The 18493-nt window shown below is 44.4% G+C and overlaps 1 protein-coding gene across 7 annotated transcripts in view; it reads right to left on the bottom strand.

The window, feature by feature from the left end:
• Positions 1-18493, bottom strand: part of MAPKAP1 (MAPK associated protein 1) — a 211676-nt gene that overhangs the window by 11167 nt on the left and 182016 nt on the right. For all 7 annotated transcript variants that reach the window (XM_080927363.1, XM_080927361.1, XM_080927365.1 and 4 more), the window contains one exon: positions 13962-14099. In XM_080927363.1, coding sequence (XP_080783489.1) covers positions 13962-14099 — 138 coding nt within the window. The remainder of the gene's footprint in view (positions 1-13961; positions 14100-18493) is intronic.

Raw genomic sequence — 18493 nt, 5'->3', positions numbered from 1 at the left:
TGCTGTTACATTAAAATCCACTGGTTGGAGGCCAGATGTGATACAGGTATATACTGTAACCAGCACACAGACACAGTAAGATCCTGTTTTAAACCAGCCAAGCAATGAGCCAACCTCAACAACAACAAAACCCTCTTGCTTGGTCTTGGACTTTGAATAAATCTTCCTCTTTGCCTTAAAAAATAAATAAAAAAGGAAAACAAACCAACCAACCCTTAGATGTTCCCAGTCTGTAAAGCTGGTACAGCACACAAGGAAATGGGTTTGCTATGGGATTTTCATATGTAGTTCCTTTTGTTGACTTTCCCATGCCCCCACTGCCACCTGCTCCTGCTAGTCTCTGCCCCCATGGCCCTCTCTCTGCCTTTGTGTCATGTGCTCTTATTCCTTCTTACTCCTCCCTTAAGAGCCCATCACTCCTTAAGTCTTGCTTTCTGGTTTCATGATCTTCAGCCACGTCTTTGTGTATGCATATACACATATGTAAAAATAAACCCAGATTTTACATATGGGCGAGAACAAATGGAATGTGTTTTGAGTATGGCTTCTTTGGCTTAATGTAATAATTACCATTTCCATCCTCCTTCCATACAATCCCACTGTGCACACTCTGTATTTCCTTTATGGTTCCTGTACAGTGGGCATCCTGGCTGCTGAGCACAGTGTAGTGGTAAGCATTGGTGTGTGAGTTCCTCTGGGGTACGCTGACAGAGAATTCTCAGGGTGTATGTCCACCTTGCCTGGGTTTGTAGCATCTCACCATTTGAAAACTACTGGTTCATTGCACTGTGTGGACTCCTAGTACTAGAGCATGTTCTTATGGAGCATGTAGTATTATGGAAGTCATGTTTTAGCACCACTGACTGTGTCAGAAAATTCTTGAAACAATGAGATGCCAAGTTCTCAGAGACAGATACAGTTTTCAAAAGTTAGAATTCGGATCTAAGGTAGTTTGACTTCCATTACTAGGACAGACCTGGCATCTTCTTTCTACCTGAACTAGCAGGTTCACTTACTTGCTCTTAAGAAAATGGCTGCCAAAGGCTCAGGGTTGGAAAATCAGTTTGTTCCTTCAAGTAAAAATATGTCCCATGAAATAAATGGCTAGTTCAGCTAGGAACGCAAACAGTTGGACAAGTGTTTTTCCTTGGTGCAATGGTTGTCTCCAGGGACATCAGAAAGTGAACTAAGAATCTGTGTTTAATCCCCAGTAACACACAACAACAACAAAACAAGTAATACTTCAGGAATACTCTGAATGACTCTCCTTGTGTCTACACTCTTCCAATACTCTTTAAGCATTAAAATCCCACATTATGTACTTTTTCTCCAGTAAGAGGAAAGAAAATGACCTTAAAAGAGTGTGTGCGCGTGCATGTGTATGTGTGTATATGTGTGTCCATACTTGAGTAGAGGCAGAGGGCACCAGGTGTCCTGCTTGCTCAGTGTTGTATTCCCTTGAAACAGCGTCTGTCAATGGATCCGGGGCTTGGCTGGCTGGTGTAGGTACACAGGCAGTCACCCACTTCTACCCACTAAGCCCTTCGCCTGCCCAGAATGACTACTTTATCAGGATCTTGTGTAGAAATGCTGAACAGCATGATTTCCTCAAGACCACAAAACTGTTTCATACCTCTGTGTTTATTATCACCTAAGGTCCCACCCTCCTTTGGATTTTTGGGAGTCTCATGGAGTCCAGCCTGGCCTCTAATTGACTGTGTAGTCAAAGATGGCATTAAGTTCTTGTTCCTTCTGCCCCCACCTTCCTGGTGCTGGTCCTGGCCTTTGAGTTCACTACACTGGGCTTCCTTCCTGCTTTCCTCTAGCTGAAGATTTGATTTTATTCAGTGATAAACCCTTGGCAGCAATTTTCACCCTCCCCCTTTATTATTATCTAGTTACTTTCTCCTCTGTGCTAACTTCCTGCATTTAGAGAAAAATCTAGGATCCCAAGCATGGTCAAGATTTGTTAGAAAATAGCTCTGTAGAGCAGTGGCTCTCAGCCTTCCTTTAATACAGTTCCTCCAGTTAGAAATAACATGGTGACCCCAACCATAAAATCATTTTCACTGTTACTTCATAACTATAATTTTGCTAATGTTATGAGATTGGGAATCACTGCTCTAGACTGAGTCACGGTAGGGGATAAACTTCCATTCGAAGGAACAGACGTCCGAGTCCTTAGCTGTGTCAGTAGCAAAAGCAGGACATAACCTTTGTTCCAACTTCTGTGTAACCCCGGGCCACTCACTTCTAGAATGGAATGTTTGTCTGCTAGTTTGTCACCACAAGATGATGTCCAACAAATTCAGGGCTCTGTAAGGAGTAGAGACATACCCCAGAGCTGCTCCAAGTTAGGAGACACATGGCAACTCAGGGCACGCTCGACAAATGAAAGGGTTCCTTTGTCTTTCTACCTTCATCTTTTGAGACAAATAAACTTTTTCTATAAAGAACCAGAGGGCAGATATTTCAGGCTGTGTGGCAAAATTAAAAATATATTATAGATGCACCAAAACACAGAAAAAAGGTTTCACTTTTTTTTTTTTTTTTTTTTTTTTTTTTTGTGGCACAAAATTCAATATATAATAGTGGAGTACACTTGGCCAACTTTTGAGGGGATGCAGCAAGAAAGAATGAAGGTTTTCTCTTTGGGGAGATAATTCACTTAACTACCAGTTAAATTAGTGTTCCAAACATGAATTCAAACTGTTATCCTAGAAAGGTGACTGACTGAGGACAGGTAGTGGGCTGGGCTCAGCCTACCCTCCCATTCCCCACCCCAGCCCAAGGCCTTGCTTCCTTCCCTCCAGTTGGCTCATTCTAGGCAGGTGCCAAACATGGACTCGAGGAGCTTCTTCCTGGTGAAGAGCTGGGTTCTACTCTAGCTTTCCCTCCCCAGCCTTCAGGATGTATGCCTTTGCATTGGTTTGGTGGTGACAGATGTCACCTTCTAACTGTAATGTCTCTATTTTACCCTCAGCTGAGGAGCAGTCAGGAAGATGCAGACTTTGGGTAAATATTACTTCAGTGTGTTAGAGCTGCTGCTTCATTGTCTTTTGGCTGCCATTGCCTCTGACGGGAAGTCGGCCATCATTCCTATCCTGGTTCTGTGATGTGCACAGCTGCTTTGTTGGGGTGCTTTTCAGATTTTTCTCTTTATCACTGGGTCTCAGCAATTTGATTATGATGTGACTTGATGTAGTTTTCTTTATATTTATCTTGCTTAGCCCTTGCTGGGCTTCCAGGGTTAGTGGTTTGATGTTTTAAATCAGATCCTGAGCAGCTTTTTGTTCCAAGACTGCAGCTACAGAGCTGCTAGAGTGTACTGGAGCTGCTGGCCTGTGCCCTCAGCACTGGCTCAAGTCTGCACCATTTCCATTGCTGTCTTACGGCTCACTCGCCATGGCAGGCAGAGTCAACCATCCTGATGGTGTTCTCTCCGGATTCTTGTGGCTTTATGTAACCCCTTGCTGTTTATGGGATGGCCTCGTGGTTTGCTTCTAATAGCCAATAATACAGAACACTTCAGAGGCGGCTCTGAGTTATCTCACAAGAGGCTAGGGCTCCTTGCTAGTGCTTTCTCTGATGCAGCCCACTGTCATCTAGTTAGCTTTCTACTGTGATGGTGACGTAGAACTAAAAGCATTTCTGCTACAGAGCATGCAGTGAACTTAAAAGTAGATTCTGTGACATCTTTTTTTTCCTTCTCTTCCCACCCCTGTTTTGGACAGGATCATACAATGTAGCCCAGGATAGTCTCAAACTTGACCTTCTGAGGGCTGAGACTAATAGGCACTCAACACCATATGTCCCACCTGAATGACACCTTTGACTGTAGCTTCATAGAAGACCTGAGCCAGAAGACCTAGCTGAGCTGTGGTGGGCTCCTACCCACCCACCAAGAAAATAGTAAATAATTGTTGCTTTAAGCCACTAAAGTTTAACTTATTATATAGTATTAGATAACCTGCACACTAATAATTTCTCTTTTAAAAAAAGATTTATTTTATTTATATAAGTACATTGTACCTGTTTCCAGACACACCAGAAGAGGGCATCAGATACCATTACAGATGATTGTGAGCCACAATATGGTCGCTGGGAACTGAACTCAGGATCTCTGGAAGAGCATTCAGCGCTCTTAACTGCGGAGTCATCTCTCCAGCCCCACCTAATAATTTCTAATCTTCCTTATTTCTTCCATTAATGAATGTTTTGACAGAAGAATTACTTCTCAGCTTGAGAATTTTCATTTGGTTCTTTTCCCTATCTTATATTTCTCCTCCTTCAGGAGTGTAATTTCTCTTCATTTTAATTTTTTGAATTTATTTTTTAAAAACCATTTTACCTTAGTCTAAATTATGGGTGTGTATTTGGGTATGTGCACATGATAGAAGGTGTCTGTGGAGGGCAGGTCCCCTGGGAGTGGCATTCCAGAAAGTTATCCACTTGCTGATGAGGGCTCTGGGAATGGACTCAGGTCCTCTGTAAGAGCAGCAGGCTCTTACCTGCTGAGCCAGCTCTCCAACCCCTTTGGACATATTTTTAAAGCTGTTTTCCTGCTTGTCTTCTGAGATGGGGTCTTATTATACATCCTAGATTGGCCCCAATTTGTTATTCTCCTGCCTCAGCCTCCTGAGTGATGGGATTACAGGCCTGCATCACCATGTCCAACTCTGTGAACTTTTGACTGAACTCTGGATACTGTGAATGACATTTCACTGTGGGTATCTATGCTTTAGAGATGGCTGTCTGAGCTGTATATCATCAGTTTGGTCCTTTCGAGGCTCCTTTCCTAAATTTGTTCTTTTCCTAAGCTGAGACTTAAACCCCGGGCCTTGAATGTGGTGGGTGTCTTTGTTACTGTTTACTGCTGCAAAGAAACGCCGTGACCAAGGTTACTTTTAGAAAAGGAAGCATGTGATTCAGAGCTTGCTTACAGTATAAACACAGCACCACACAGTCAAACATGATGCTGAGAGCTCTATATCCAGATCGGTAGGCCACTGTGCCTGGCTTGGGCTTTTGAAACCTCAAAGCCCACCCCCAGTGATACACTTCCTCCAAGGCCACACCCCCTAATCCTTCTCTGAGTATTGCCACTCCCTGATGACTAAGCATTCAAACATATGAGGGGGGGGCATTCTTACGCTACCACTGAACTCTCTTCCCAAACTGGATTCCTTTCTAAGCTTTATTTGGCAGAGTAGTCTCTCTAGGGCAAGAGAAGACCATCCCCATGTCCTGGCCTCTCCAGAGGCATTTCTGAATGCTCTGAATATGGCACCACAAGTACAGACAGGTGACAGCCCTGACAGGAAGAGCTCTTCCCCAAGTGGCCCCCTTCCATCCTTCTCTGCAAATCCTAGCTGCAGCAGCCTCGCCAACTCTTACCTCGGTCTCAGCCACAGGAAGCCTCACTGCACTGGCCCTCACACTTTCTAAAGGATCAGGAGCCTGTGCTGCTGAAACAGGATTTTAAACTATCCTGCCCAGTTTTCTAGTCATTTATACTGAAAAAGCTAATTTGCTAGTTCATCTTGAAGACTGCATGCAGAAACCTCAGAAGCAATAAAAAAATTTTGTTTATAATGCAAGCACAGTTACTTTTTCCATGTCTATGAACAACAACTTAAGATCTAAAACCTCATACATGGTGTTTAGATTTTATGGATTTATTTACAGAATTTAGTATTCTGGAAATAAAAATTGGAACTTGGGCATGATTCATGACTCATGAGGCCTGCTATTCTAGTACTCAAAAAGCTGAAGTAGAAAGATCGTCTTGAGTTCAGGGTCAGCCTGAGTTACACAGTGAGTTCTAGGCCAGGTTGGACCCCAGAGATTCACAAAAGCAATAAATATAGTGGGGCGTGGTAGTACATGCCTTTGACCCCAGTACTCTGGAAATAGGCAGAGGCAGGCCGATTTTTGAGATGGAGGCTAGCATGGGTTACACGAGAAATTACCTGACAGACAGACAGATTGGGGGTGGAGGTGAGGGTGGTGCCACAAGAGTAGGTAATAAAGATACTGAACTTCCAATAAGGCTGGCTTCTTCCTCACCCCCCTGACCTGAGATAAAAGCCTTACAGCTTAAAACAAGAGCCTAGTGGGCTTCTCTTGCCAGTAGGTCTCCTGCTGATGGGACTGGCCCAGAAAGTTTAAGGCTGGCTATGATCAGGGTATGTCTGCACAACAGTTGTGGCCAATCAACCACCATGCTTTCCTTCAAACCGAACAACTCTAATTTACAGGAGGAAGCACCTCCAAAAGCTTAAAAGGAAACAACCCAGCCCTCAAGGAGATGCCCAACTCCCAGGTTTTCAAAATCCGTGTGTGTGTGTGTGTGTGTGTGTGTGTGTGTGTGTGTGTGTGTTTCCTCACTCCTAATAAAAGCCTTCTTTTATCTGTTGTTTGAAAGTTTCTCTGCTGCCACCTGTTGCACTGGAGATCTCCCTGCCTTTTAATTCTTTAATAGGTCGAGAAAATAAGTCTGGTCAAGACCCCTAGACAGTAAACTCCCCAGGACAGCCAATGTTACATGTAAAACCCTGCCTCAAAAAAACCCAACCAACCAACCAACCAACCAACCAACCAACCAACCAACCAACCAAACATCCCTAAAAATCCCTCAAAACAGAAAACAATAAAACCCAACCCAACCCAACCCAACCAACCAACCAGTCAAACAAATAAAAATAAAATCACAACAAAACAAAACATAAAAACAAACAAAAATTCACCCACCCTGCCAACCTAAAATAAATAAAATACAATTGGGAGCTTGGCAGAAGTAGAACAGTATGTCCGGCATCTTTGTTTTCATGGGAACAGACCCTGCCCTCCCATGACTCACTAGTGTTAATAATCTCAAAGGGATGAGTTTGAGGAGGATGGTAATAGGAATGTAGGGAATGCAAACATACTCAAATTTTCTGCTCTATTTTGATAACTGATTTGTTATGATGGGCCCATAAAACCCAAGTTAACTGTTTAGTGAAAACTGAGACACAAGAAGGTGGCTTTTCCAGGACAGCGTGCCTACTCTTCTAACAAACACTAGCACACCAGCTAGTGCTGGAGCATTCTTTACATCTTTCTGGTGCAGTGCAAGAGAACACTAGGGAAGCCACCTCTGCAGTCTCTGGTGTCTTTCTCACTAATCAGCGAGGCTCTTAGGACAAGCTCTTGCCTTTTAACTTCACCTCTCCACAGGTCAGGTAGTAAAGAGACAACTGGCTGATTTTGAAGTCATGAGTTGTGACTAAACTGGGGTCGGGAGCTTCTGGGCAACCAATGGGTACCCTGAGGTGGGTACCAATCAGGTGTCAGCCCACAGCTGAGGGCAGTGGATGGAACACATCCTGAGAAGTTGAACTCTCAGGGGCCTGTTCCATGCCTGCCAGCCCCCATGAACTGTTCCAAAATGCTGTGAGGGCTATTTAAAAGTCATTACAGCTTAGGTTACAAGTTACTACACTGGCTAGAGAGTCAAAGGCCTGGAGCTAGCCTCTGACCACACATGGTCCCATGTCTACAGGTTTTTCCATTTTTATCCTGAGCCGCACTGGCTCTTTCCCTTCCACACTCTTGGAGAAATTGAGGCAGTCTGCTGGTTTGGGAGGGAGATGATAAATAAATCCAAGCACACACAGCAGTGCTCCGCAGGCGCTCGCTCGCCTCTTTCACTGAACCTGCACCTCATCAATCACACTATTGTCTGCTTGAAAGGCGAGCCTTGTAAATGTCATATCCACTCAGGCCCAAGGAGAGGTGCATCCAAATGCAGCAAGGAGTTTTAATTGGATAGTGTAATTAAAACTAAAAAACCCCAGCAGACTCCCTTTGACAGGCTAGATGAAGACCCCTTTTAATAGGGCTAGGGAACATATCTGTTAAGAGGGAAGGCATCCTGTTTCTGATTGTGCTCCAGAGCACTCTTAGGAAAAGGCAATCCAATAACTGGGGCATTTAATTCGGGAGAGTCCGTTGTTCTGCCAACAGGCAATACTTACTATATTTGATCTGGAACTTCGGAAATGAGGGTCCATCAGAGACTAAAAAAGCACAACACTGCTGGACTCTCTCATGAGGTCAGATCTCCCCGAGTCACCAGAGCCTGAGAGTAGGCTGTGGGCCACTTTGTGTACACACAGGTGCCCACTGTACAGCACCAAGGCCACGGACATTTCCCACCCTCACTGGGATTTCTCTTACACACACTCACAGGAGCACCTGAAGAATGACAAATGTCCCAGGTTTGTGCTTCTTCCAAAGCTGGACTAGGGTGCCTGTCATGTTTGAGAAATGCGTTTATGTGTGGTCTCTGCTGGAGCTGCCCCGTCAGTCAGGGGAAAAAGAGGGTGGGTGGTCAGCAGGTCTGATACCTGGGATGGGGTGTGCCAAGTGACGTCAGTAAAAAACCTGATCTCACTGCCACCTTCCCTGGTTACCTGAGAGGGGCAGGGGGATGCCACCCAATGAGACATGAAACCCTGCAATGAGTTAGTGGACACAAGAGGATGAATGTCTTATAGGCAGCCCACGTCAGTCCCTTCCAAATTAAATGCCACTGTCCCAGAAGTTCAGAGAGCCCAGTGTGGGGTCTACAGAGTCCATCTAAACGAGGGCTCTGGCGGGCACAGAGTGTGAAGTCAGAGCTCCTTCCAGAGCTTTCTAAAGCCAGACAGTTGCTTTGCTTTATTTACACAGACCTCAAAGTCTGTTGCCTGCATGCTCAGGTGGATTTTTCTGTTTTAAGGATGGTGACTTTTCTCCTTATGAAGTCTGCCTGGAGCTCTGTCTACAAACCTCTGAACATTCCTAACACCGGTCTTTCTCTCTGTGTTGATCAACCCATTAAAGGCCTGTAAGTGAACACATGTAATCTGTGAAAACTGGATACTGAATACACCATCAAATACTTTTAGGCTTAAATGAAAACTACATAAAAGCATTTCAGCCATCAATTTGGCTATCACTTCTAGCCAGTATGAATTCTGCTGGAAAAGCTATTTTCGTGCAGATGTGGAATTCAATGGGAAAGACTGACTCGTGTACCAACATCAATCAAAATGTCGACTTCCCTGGCAGCTCTCAACAGTAAGGCAGGTTCAAAGGTCACAGGATAAAGAAAAAGCCAAGCTCTGGTTCAGCTCTAATATCTCCTTGGTACAAGTCTTGCAGAAGCACCCCTTCTGCATTAGCCTGGCTTTCATTAATCTTCTTGCCACCTTCTTTAACTAGTCATGCAGAACCGTTCGATAGCAAGGCGTATAATGGGGAAGGCCCTGTGCCTATTACCGCGTTAACATTCTCTTAAGCTCAGTGCAACAATAGAAGGAGAGGCAGAGGAGAGCTGGATGCAGGGTGAGGCTCAGGCAATTCAATCACAGCCTGGCTTACCTATGTAGTCTGACCCGCAAGACACAAGGGGCCTTTGTGTCTAACTGGCTTGGCCATTAAGGCCGCTCAAGATCACAACAAAGCTAATCTTTTCCATTTAAGCTAAATCAATGTGGACAAATCATTATTCAGTAGCTTTAATTTAATTAGTAAATTAAATACACTACTTTACAGATCTTGTCAAGTACTTATGAAAAGAAAGATTCATTTAAATGCGAGGTCACCAACAAGCCAGCTAATTTAGCTCCTGCTCTTAACTGAATCTTGTCTTCAATATTCAGGGTGGGTGGGGGGTCCAGCTACTAGAGTCAGGCTGCAGCTAACTCCTAACCATGGAGAGTTCCTATTTTTGGTCCAAACAGTTTTGTACAAAAAGCAAAGCAAAGCGAAACAAAACACCTCCCACCAATAGAACCAAAGCACCAGCAGAATCAGATTTCCTTTAAATTATACTATTGCAAGAAGCATAATCAGGTTACTTCTATTCCGCTGCTTCCTAAAGATTGTATATTATCTCTACTTAATTGAGATACAGAGCGCTTTTCAGCTATAAAGATGACAGCTACTTTATTAAGGTTTAAATCTGATTTCTTAATGATGACTGCTTCCTTTAAAGACCCGGAACCTGTGGAAGCTTCTCTGGATGAGGCCAGACCTACTGTGATGGAACATCCACACATAGCCAGAGGGCAGGCGTTTCCTGTCACAGAAAGGCCCCTGGTTTTGTTCAGGACTAGTACTTTTTAAGAAGCTGACCATCCATAGCCTATGTCCTGCCTGGATCTGCTAAAAAACATTAAAATTCTCTTAAAAAAAAAAAAAGAAGACATTTGTTGGAACCCTTCAAAATAGCAAAAGAAACCCTAAGCAGAGGCAAGGCAGCCGGAAGGACCCCTGATCTGAATAATAAAGGCAGGGCTTGTTCTCCCCCAAATCAAGACAGAACTCATTCTTCATTTTTCAGGGCTCCCCTTTCAGATTTTCCGATTCTTTTAGAGTCTGGATTTATCCATGCAGGTTTTAAAGGCTTGTATCTATTTAGTCATTAAGTTCCAGGTCCTTAAACAGTCACAGGGACAGAGTGATAAATCTTCTCTGGAGCACCGGCCTGAGAGGGAGAAGCTGGGTGCAGGAGCGCAGGGAGCTGCTGCTGGGGGTGCTCAGCCCTTGCCCAGTCAGCTATTCTCACACTTTGGGATGCGGCATCAATTAGACCTGAGTGTGTTTCCTATGACGACCGGATGAATAGTATGACAGCAGCTTTCTCCATAAACCGGGCAAAATGGCCACATTCAAAGGGTTTACAACATTCCCTTTCTGTTCAAAATCCTGACAAACATGTCTCAAGTAAGAATGCGGGGATAGCTTCATTATCTCCCCACACTTAATGCCTTTTTGTGAAGCAGGCTGCTTAATAACACGTCTGCTCTGTTTTCACAACTAAATTATTCCAGTTGGTCACACGTTCCAGTCTTTGAGAAGACACTTGTGTTATGAGAGATAAAAACATGAAAAAGAGAATATATTGCAGAAATCAAAAACCTTATCTACTTCTAGACTCTTTTCCTTTGCCATAATTCATTCAAGAAGCTCTAAGAATAATTTTTGATGTAAACTCAGCTACAAACATACATCACTATGCTGATAAAAATCACAGGCTAAACTTATGAAATATAGTGACTTTCATTTCTTTAGTGCTCCTAAAATAACTTTTTTTTCTAAGGTTCAGCAGACATAAAAGATAAAAAGGGTTACCATTAATCCTTTAGGGAAAAAAAGCAAGAAGGAGAGCAGGGGAGAAAGCAGAGGGCCCCATAGATTAACCCCATGTCGGTGAGGCCCTGAGGAGGGGCTTTTGAGATCTAGGCTGAATTAATTTAGTGAAGATACTGGAAATCATAAAACCATGCAATGTCAATTTGATTCATTTACTAACATTCTGGTGTGGGCATTTTACAAGAATTACAGGGGACAAATCTTGGTTCCTCAATCCTGGCTCATTCAGTTGACCCACACTCCTGCAGTCAGCAGCAGGACTGGCTGGGCCACTCAGTTCAGTGGAGAGTGGGGGTTGGGAGGGCTCTAAGGAGATAATATGGCACACTGCATAGTCTATACTATGACCAGAGGTCTATACAAATATCTGAGGGAATGAATGGAAAGGAGTGGAAAAAGGAGAGAAGGTGGCAAAGCCTGTGAATTTGAGGTAGGGCCAGGCAGAAGCACAAAAGAGACTTTGTGAGCACACCTCCCAGGCCAAGGTCTAGATGGGGAATTCTGGCCTATGAGGTCTGAGTGAGGCCTAGTTTTCAATGTCAGTGAAGGCTGTGTGAAGGAGTCAGAACTCTATTTTGCAAGCCTATAATTTTAAACTCCTAAAATAAATTTATTATTTTGTGTGCATTGGTTTGAGAGTATGTGTGGATGGAGGCCAGAAGGTGTCAAATGTCCTCCAATTTTCTCTGCCTATCACTTTGCGGCAAGGCCTCTCCCTGAATCTGGGCTCATTTTTTTTTCTCAGCTGGGTTCCTTCGATGCCTGGAGCAGGGGTTATGGGCATGCATAGAATGGAATGCTTTCTCTTCTTTTTATTTTTTAAAGCAAAACAAAAACAAACAAATGAAAAAGACCCAAAATTAAAGTTTTACCTGTGAACTTAACTTTTGGGCTCTCAAATACCATCCCCACTTCCTACAGCCACACACCATGTGTGTCCTTTAGGTCCCTGCATGTGGGACTTCTGAGTTCAGACACTATGGCTTGAAGAGCCCTGCTAGAATACAGGACAGGGGCTGTTCTCTGCAACAGACAGTCAAGGACAGCCCCTCACCCCCAAGGGCGGCACACTGGTTTGCACACTGGGACCCGGAGAGAAAGTCAATACTGAGAAGATGGCCCTGTCTGCTCCATACCCTTAAGCTGAGCATGTGCCATCTACACAGATGCGCAGCAATTACTCTGACTGATCCCTTCAGACAGTGGGAGAGGGTGACTGTGACTTTCCTACACCTTTTCAGTGGCTGGGTTACAGCCTTCCTAGGCACAGCAAGTGTCTGTCAGTGAGAGAACCCAAATCCAGGTTTCAACCCTCCCCCAATCTGCCCACTTCAGGTGTGGTCCCCCTGCAACATGCAAGTGACCACTTGCCGTATCTGAGACAAGTTATAAAACATCTTTTCAGAATTTCCTCAATGCTTAGGAAGGAAGAAGCCAGGACAAGCACATCTTGTCTGGCCACAAGATAGGTGGGTGGACTCAGGGAGAGGCTCACTCATGGCAGAGGGGATATAGTAGCCTTCAGTCTCCAAGAGACAATTGTCTCATGGGTTTCTTCTGGCAGATGTCCTGTAGTCAGAGCCTTACAGGGGAGAAAGGGATGGCAACCAGAGGCCAAGAACGGCCTATTTCTCTCTCTACTGGCCTAGTGTGTCTTTCTTGCCAAGCTGGAGGCTGCGTTAAAGGAGCTTTATAGCTGGACTTGACAATGGAGTTAAACACTCTTCATGGGAGGATGTGGCATGTGCCTACCTGTAAGCCTTGCTAGGGGCTCAGCACTGCAAGGTGCCCTTTCAGTCATGATGATCTCGGGTATCAGCCACATTCTAAATGTCTCCTGGCCTTTACCCTTCCTATCCCTCCTTCTGAATATATAAGTCCTCTGAATTTGTTCTTAAATCCATAGATACAGGAACACAGACCCCTAAATTAGAGGCTTAGTATGTATCTCAAGTTACCAAGCCAAGAGCTACTGGGGTGAGCTCTGGGTAACAGGAAATTCCTGAGATGCAGCTGTCTGGGAACACCATTTGCAGGCCTTCTGTATGCAACCAAGAACACAAAAACAGTTTGGCTGTTTGCTTTCACAGAGAGGCTCTACTCTTAGCTGTGTGTCCTTTTTGTTCCTTCTTAGGACTGGAGTCCAAAAAAAATGATTAAGTCATCACTCTAAATATTACACTCAATTACTTAACTGCAAAAATATGACATGCCACAACGATATCTGCTTAGATGGTTTAGTGAAGAATGCTAGCCCAGTACTGTAGTGGCCTCTTCTGTAGGACCAGGCAGAAGTTGAGTTGGAAGTTGGAGGTCACAGGCTGCCCCAATAATCTGGGTGTGCTGACACCAACATGATGGAAGCCTAAGTCTAGTCTCTGGCTACTGCAGGAAAATCCCTATCTTCCACTCGTGGCACGAGAAAAGCAGGTCCAGGCTGACTGGTCAAATTTCCCCAGTGGGAAGGGACAGGAGCACAAATTAAATCAAGCCGCATCCACTTGGTGCAAATTCCCAGCAGGAACCTGCCTGGTACTCCCCTCTATCCCCCGGCACAGGCTTCAAGGGTCTCTGCTGACAGCAAGATGGAGGAAGATGGGGGCTTCCATCAGGCTCTGGGTACCAGAACACAATCCTGTTTGATTAAAAGAAATTTCTGGTAATGAATTAAACAGGCCCAAGGAAAAAAGGACATGGTAGCCATCTATTCTGCCAGCGCCCAGCGTCCAGGGAGGAGGGGTGAGAAACAGAGACATAAATAAAAGACTACTCACTGGGGCTCTTCTCCTCAGCAAGGTCACAGGCACAGAGCAGGTCACAATCGATTGAGATGGGCTTCTGCTTAATCCAAAACTTAGTGGTGGCTTTCTGATTCGTAACAGGGTCTATCTCTACTTTGTCTCCAGAGATACCTGTAAAGCCAAAGGGGGAGGGGGGGTGACAAAAAAGAAGCCATGAGATGCCTGTGACTTCAGTGCAATGATCTGACCTGCTGGATAGATCATACAGTGGTTGAACATGAGCTCTGGGGGCTTTAGGGGACATGGGATTCTTCCAACAGCATTTGAGACTCTCACAGTCTGGCTGCCTGAGCAAGCAAGGTGTGTGGTGTGTGGTGACAGCTCAAAGTTATATGGAAAGCCCATAGGGAATGTACCTCTTCTGATGTAGCAGAGACACAACACACAATTTCCCCCATACTGCTAACAGTATTATGTCTATATTGTAATGACATCAACTGGAATAGAGGGTCATTTAAAGTTAATCATATATTTTTTTTAAAATAAAGACCCCAAGTAACAGATTATGCCACCAATATAGAGTTTCTGATCTGAAAAACCTTACATTGAAAATAGAGGGAGGAGACAGACAGAACTCTCCCCTGTGACACTAAATAATTTTCCAAGTAATATTTAGGGGAAACCATAGGAAGATCAAAGGGTCTTTCCACAAAATCTTTGAAGTTTAAATCCTGTAGCCTGGCTTTCAGGTGGGGAGGTCCTCGCCTCTCTGCTGAGGGAGAGACTCTAGCATTTTTTTGTGCATGTCAGACAATGGCCAGGAACAAATGTGGTGCGGGGTGTAGGAGGTGCAGTAAGGACTGATACACGCTGAAAGTGCCTTCTGTGTATAAAGAGATGACATGTTCTGTCTGACACACTGAATCTAGTCTACAAGTCCTCTTTTGCTGAAAAGAAAAACCTGTTCATGAAGTGAGACATAAACCTTTAATATGTGTTTTGGAGTGAGCCCCATAGGAGCCTTAAAAGTAATTAATTTTTAGGTCAGGGTCGAAGTGGGAAAAAAAATAAAAAAGAATTCAAGATTAAAAAACCCTGAAATAATCAATTGTATATACTGTGATAGAAAACACAAGCAGGACTTGTGATGAAAGATTAGTAACTCAAAAGAGGATAAAACCCATCCAAACCTTGTTTAATTAATACCCTACCCCAACCAAGGCATATGCGTGTGCACTCACACACACACACGTGCTCACACACACACACACACACACACCCACTACAGCCTGACAGCAAATGTAAATGTAAGAAAGAATAAAAGCAAATATTCTATCCACAATAGGGCTCTGTCGTCCTCCATGCACGGGATTACTTTATGAGCAGATTTATTCCAAAACGAGTTAGACAAAGAGAAGACTGTGTGCAGAGAGCAGGGATGGTTTTGAACCCCTCATCTTTGGTAGAGCCCAGCAATTTTTTTCTTACACAAATGCTAGTGTTACACTGACTTTGTCTCAGTTAGGCATGATGTCCTTAAGTACAGACTATTCTGGGTCTCAGCCTACTGAGAGGCTGTCAGGAGACCCGTCTGGTTATGTTTCACTTCAAACAGATTATGGCTACACTCTTCCCTCCAATTTGCTCATTAATTGTTAAGGATCTGGACATCTCTATTGCTCCCCAAAAGGAGTCGAGTACTTAAGTCATGGCAGTGGTGATGAGTAGTCATGTATATTCACGCTGTGGTAATGGGCTGAGTGTTCATGTGGGTGCACGCTGTGGTAATGCGTGTGGTAAGTGTTCATGTGCGTGAGTGGTGTGGTGATGGGGAGTGTATTCATGGTGAGCAGGGCTTCCCCTCCTTATCTGCTTCTTATTCTGACATTTATAACAGTCAAAACAGACAGAGCAAAATAAATGTGCATATCTCTCATGTGGAAATAAACCCTGCCCCACATTCCTCTTTCAGAAAGAAAGAAAGAAAAAAAAATCATCACCAGACAGAGATGGTTAAAATTTTGTTCGAAGGCCATGCAACTCCTGAAGCCGCAGCCAGTCAATACTGTTAATGTACCTTGTTAATTTGATAGGATTTGTCAGGTAACTCCACTGGAAAATTATATAAAACTGTTCCAGATGAAAAGATGATAGTGACATGAATTAAAGTGATAGAACAATAGTGGGATATAAACCAGAAACGACACCCAAAGTGGCTGTTGATTTATTGCCACACTGAGTTTGGTTCTGGGCTCCCATGTATATTAGTGCTACAAATCTGGGTCCATTTAGCAGAGGGACGCTCATACATACATCACCAGCTCCTGCTCCAAGCCAAGGTCAGTCCCCATTGCATCAATCTTTTCAACAGAGCTTACTTCACAAAGCAGGACTCCCGAAACCATCGCAGATGTAACAGACTGCTCTCCTCTTTCATCTTTCTTTTATCATGTAAAGCACACTTTTAACTTCCATTATTTTTATCTGCAAATTGTTAGCGCATAGTTCATCCATTACCTGCCGTATCTGCGCATCAGTTGCCTATGCTCTACTTGGCCACAGAACCCTTTCCCAGTGACACCCTTTCCTGGGGTTGCTGCCACTGATGCTGTTTACAGAAGGGAACCCCAAGACTGAAGTTTGGGGATGGAGATGTGGGAGATGAATGCAAAAGCCCAAGATGCAGACAGGTGAAACATCATTTAAACAATTGGTGTGCTTCACAAAACGAGCACACATATGAGATTTTCTTCCTGAATCAAATAACATTTTCCCATTGACTCGGTTCCAGTGATACTCTGTCTTCATTTTGGATTGATCTGTAATTGGCAGGGGCTCCTGACACTTCAGACACTTCAGGTTTAAGTTTCCCTGCCCTGAAGGCTTTCAGTCAGGCAGTTAATGATCTGTAAAACTCTCGCCTGCCTCCAGGGGTCACTATTTAAGGGAACCTGTAGGGGAATTTTTTGAGATGGGAGAAATCCTTTGTGTATTAAATAATCTCACTACAGACAAGTGTGAGTCTCTGCCTCTTTAAGCTGAGTTGGGCCCCACAGGCTGGGCTGTTCCTACTGGACAAGTACAGGCAGGCTAGGAGAGCCTGAGGCAGTCTGTGGTAGGTGCCATCCTTGCTGAGCATACTGGACAGAACCTGGAGACCTCTGGGAGCACTATTAACTATTAACTATTAATAGTTAAGCACTATTAACACATTCATTCATTCATTCATTCATTCATTCATTCATTCATTCATTCATTCATTCATTCGCTCGCTTGTTCACTCATTCATTCATTCTGGAAGGGTAGATGTCTGGAGGAATGCCGGCTAGCAAGTTCACTCCATGCTATAGATAAAGACGCCAGAGCTACAGTTTAGTGTGTGAAGCTCAGGAAGTCAGTCAGCGCAACTACACCCATTAGCCACTGCAGCATTTCAAGTGTGCAAAGGAGAAAGAGGGGCCAGAGCAGCATGGCTTTTGTGAAACTGCAGGGCACAGGTACTGCAGCTGCCATGTTCCCCGTGCTTCACCATCCTCGAGGCTAGGGCCCAGCCCCTTGGCAAAGGTGTGGCCCTGGCAGGCTCACTGTCTTCCAGCAGCTCTAGCTCCAGGAATCCTGTGGTACAGTGTCCTTAGGCCCAGCAGGCATGGCTCTCTTACACTCATCATTTAGTAAGTGTCTATAGCCTCTTGCTGCTGTGAGCGCTGAATGTCTATTAGGTGCCATAAAGCTGGAGCGCCTCTGTGTACTCCAGCAGCCTCGTCAAACAGAAACACAGGACGGCTACAGAACCTGTCCAAGATCGCACTACTCACAAGCGGCCTGGAACCTGGAAGTAGGAGCGCTGGTGCTAGACCCCACCCTCCGCACTGTCAGAGTCAGCAGGAATTGTGCTAACTTCGATACAACATGTCTACTGAGGGGGGGTATCTTGATACAGTTAAAGAGCTGGGAAGTAGGAAAGCCGTTCTTCCAATCCAGAACTGCCTGGTTCCCAGGTGGCCCTCGTGGATGCAAAGACTTGAGTCAAGAAAATACAGAGGAGACTGTCCATGTGCTCCGGCAACCCTTCCCTCTACTCTCCCCAGGGGATAAGAAAACTTTCGGACGTCAAACATGCCACACCCACATCTGCCAGGCCAGCAAACACCCACTCATTCTTCTGACTCCTGTACTTGCTCTTAATGGGTAAAGTTTTTGAGTGACATCTCTGAAAAATTCAAGCAAGTCAAGTTATAAGCATACAAAGAAAGAAGTAAACCTTAATTAAATATACATTTCTTCAAACTAAATGGTTACACTGAGGTGCTAACACACCCATACTGAAATATATAGCACAACTCAAGAAAATCAAGCCAGAAGGAAAGTTTGACTTAAAAAAAATTCTATTACACCAAATGGAATAGGAAAAAAAATATTTACACAGGGGTCAGCAATGGAGCTCGGCAGTACAGTTGTCTGCCATGGACCAGGCCTGGATTTCATCTCCAGAATGGAGGTGGGGAAGAGGGTCTAGGAAAGCTTCCCAAAGGCTCCATTCTAAATGCAGTGAGCTCTGGTTAGCA

Source organism: Micromys minutus (genome assembly GCF_963924665.1).
Source record: "Micromys minutus genome assembly, chromosome: 13".
NCBI lineage: Eukaryota > Metazoa > Chordata > Mammalia > Rodentia > Muridae > Micromys > Micromys minutus.
Note: the sequence above shows the minus strand (reverse complement) of the source record. Positions and strands in the feature narration are given on the sequence as shown.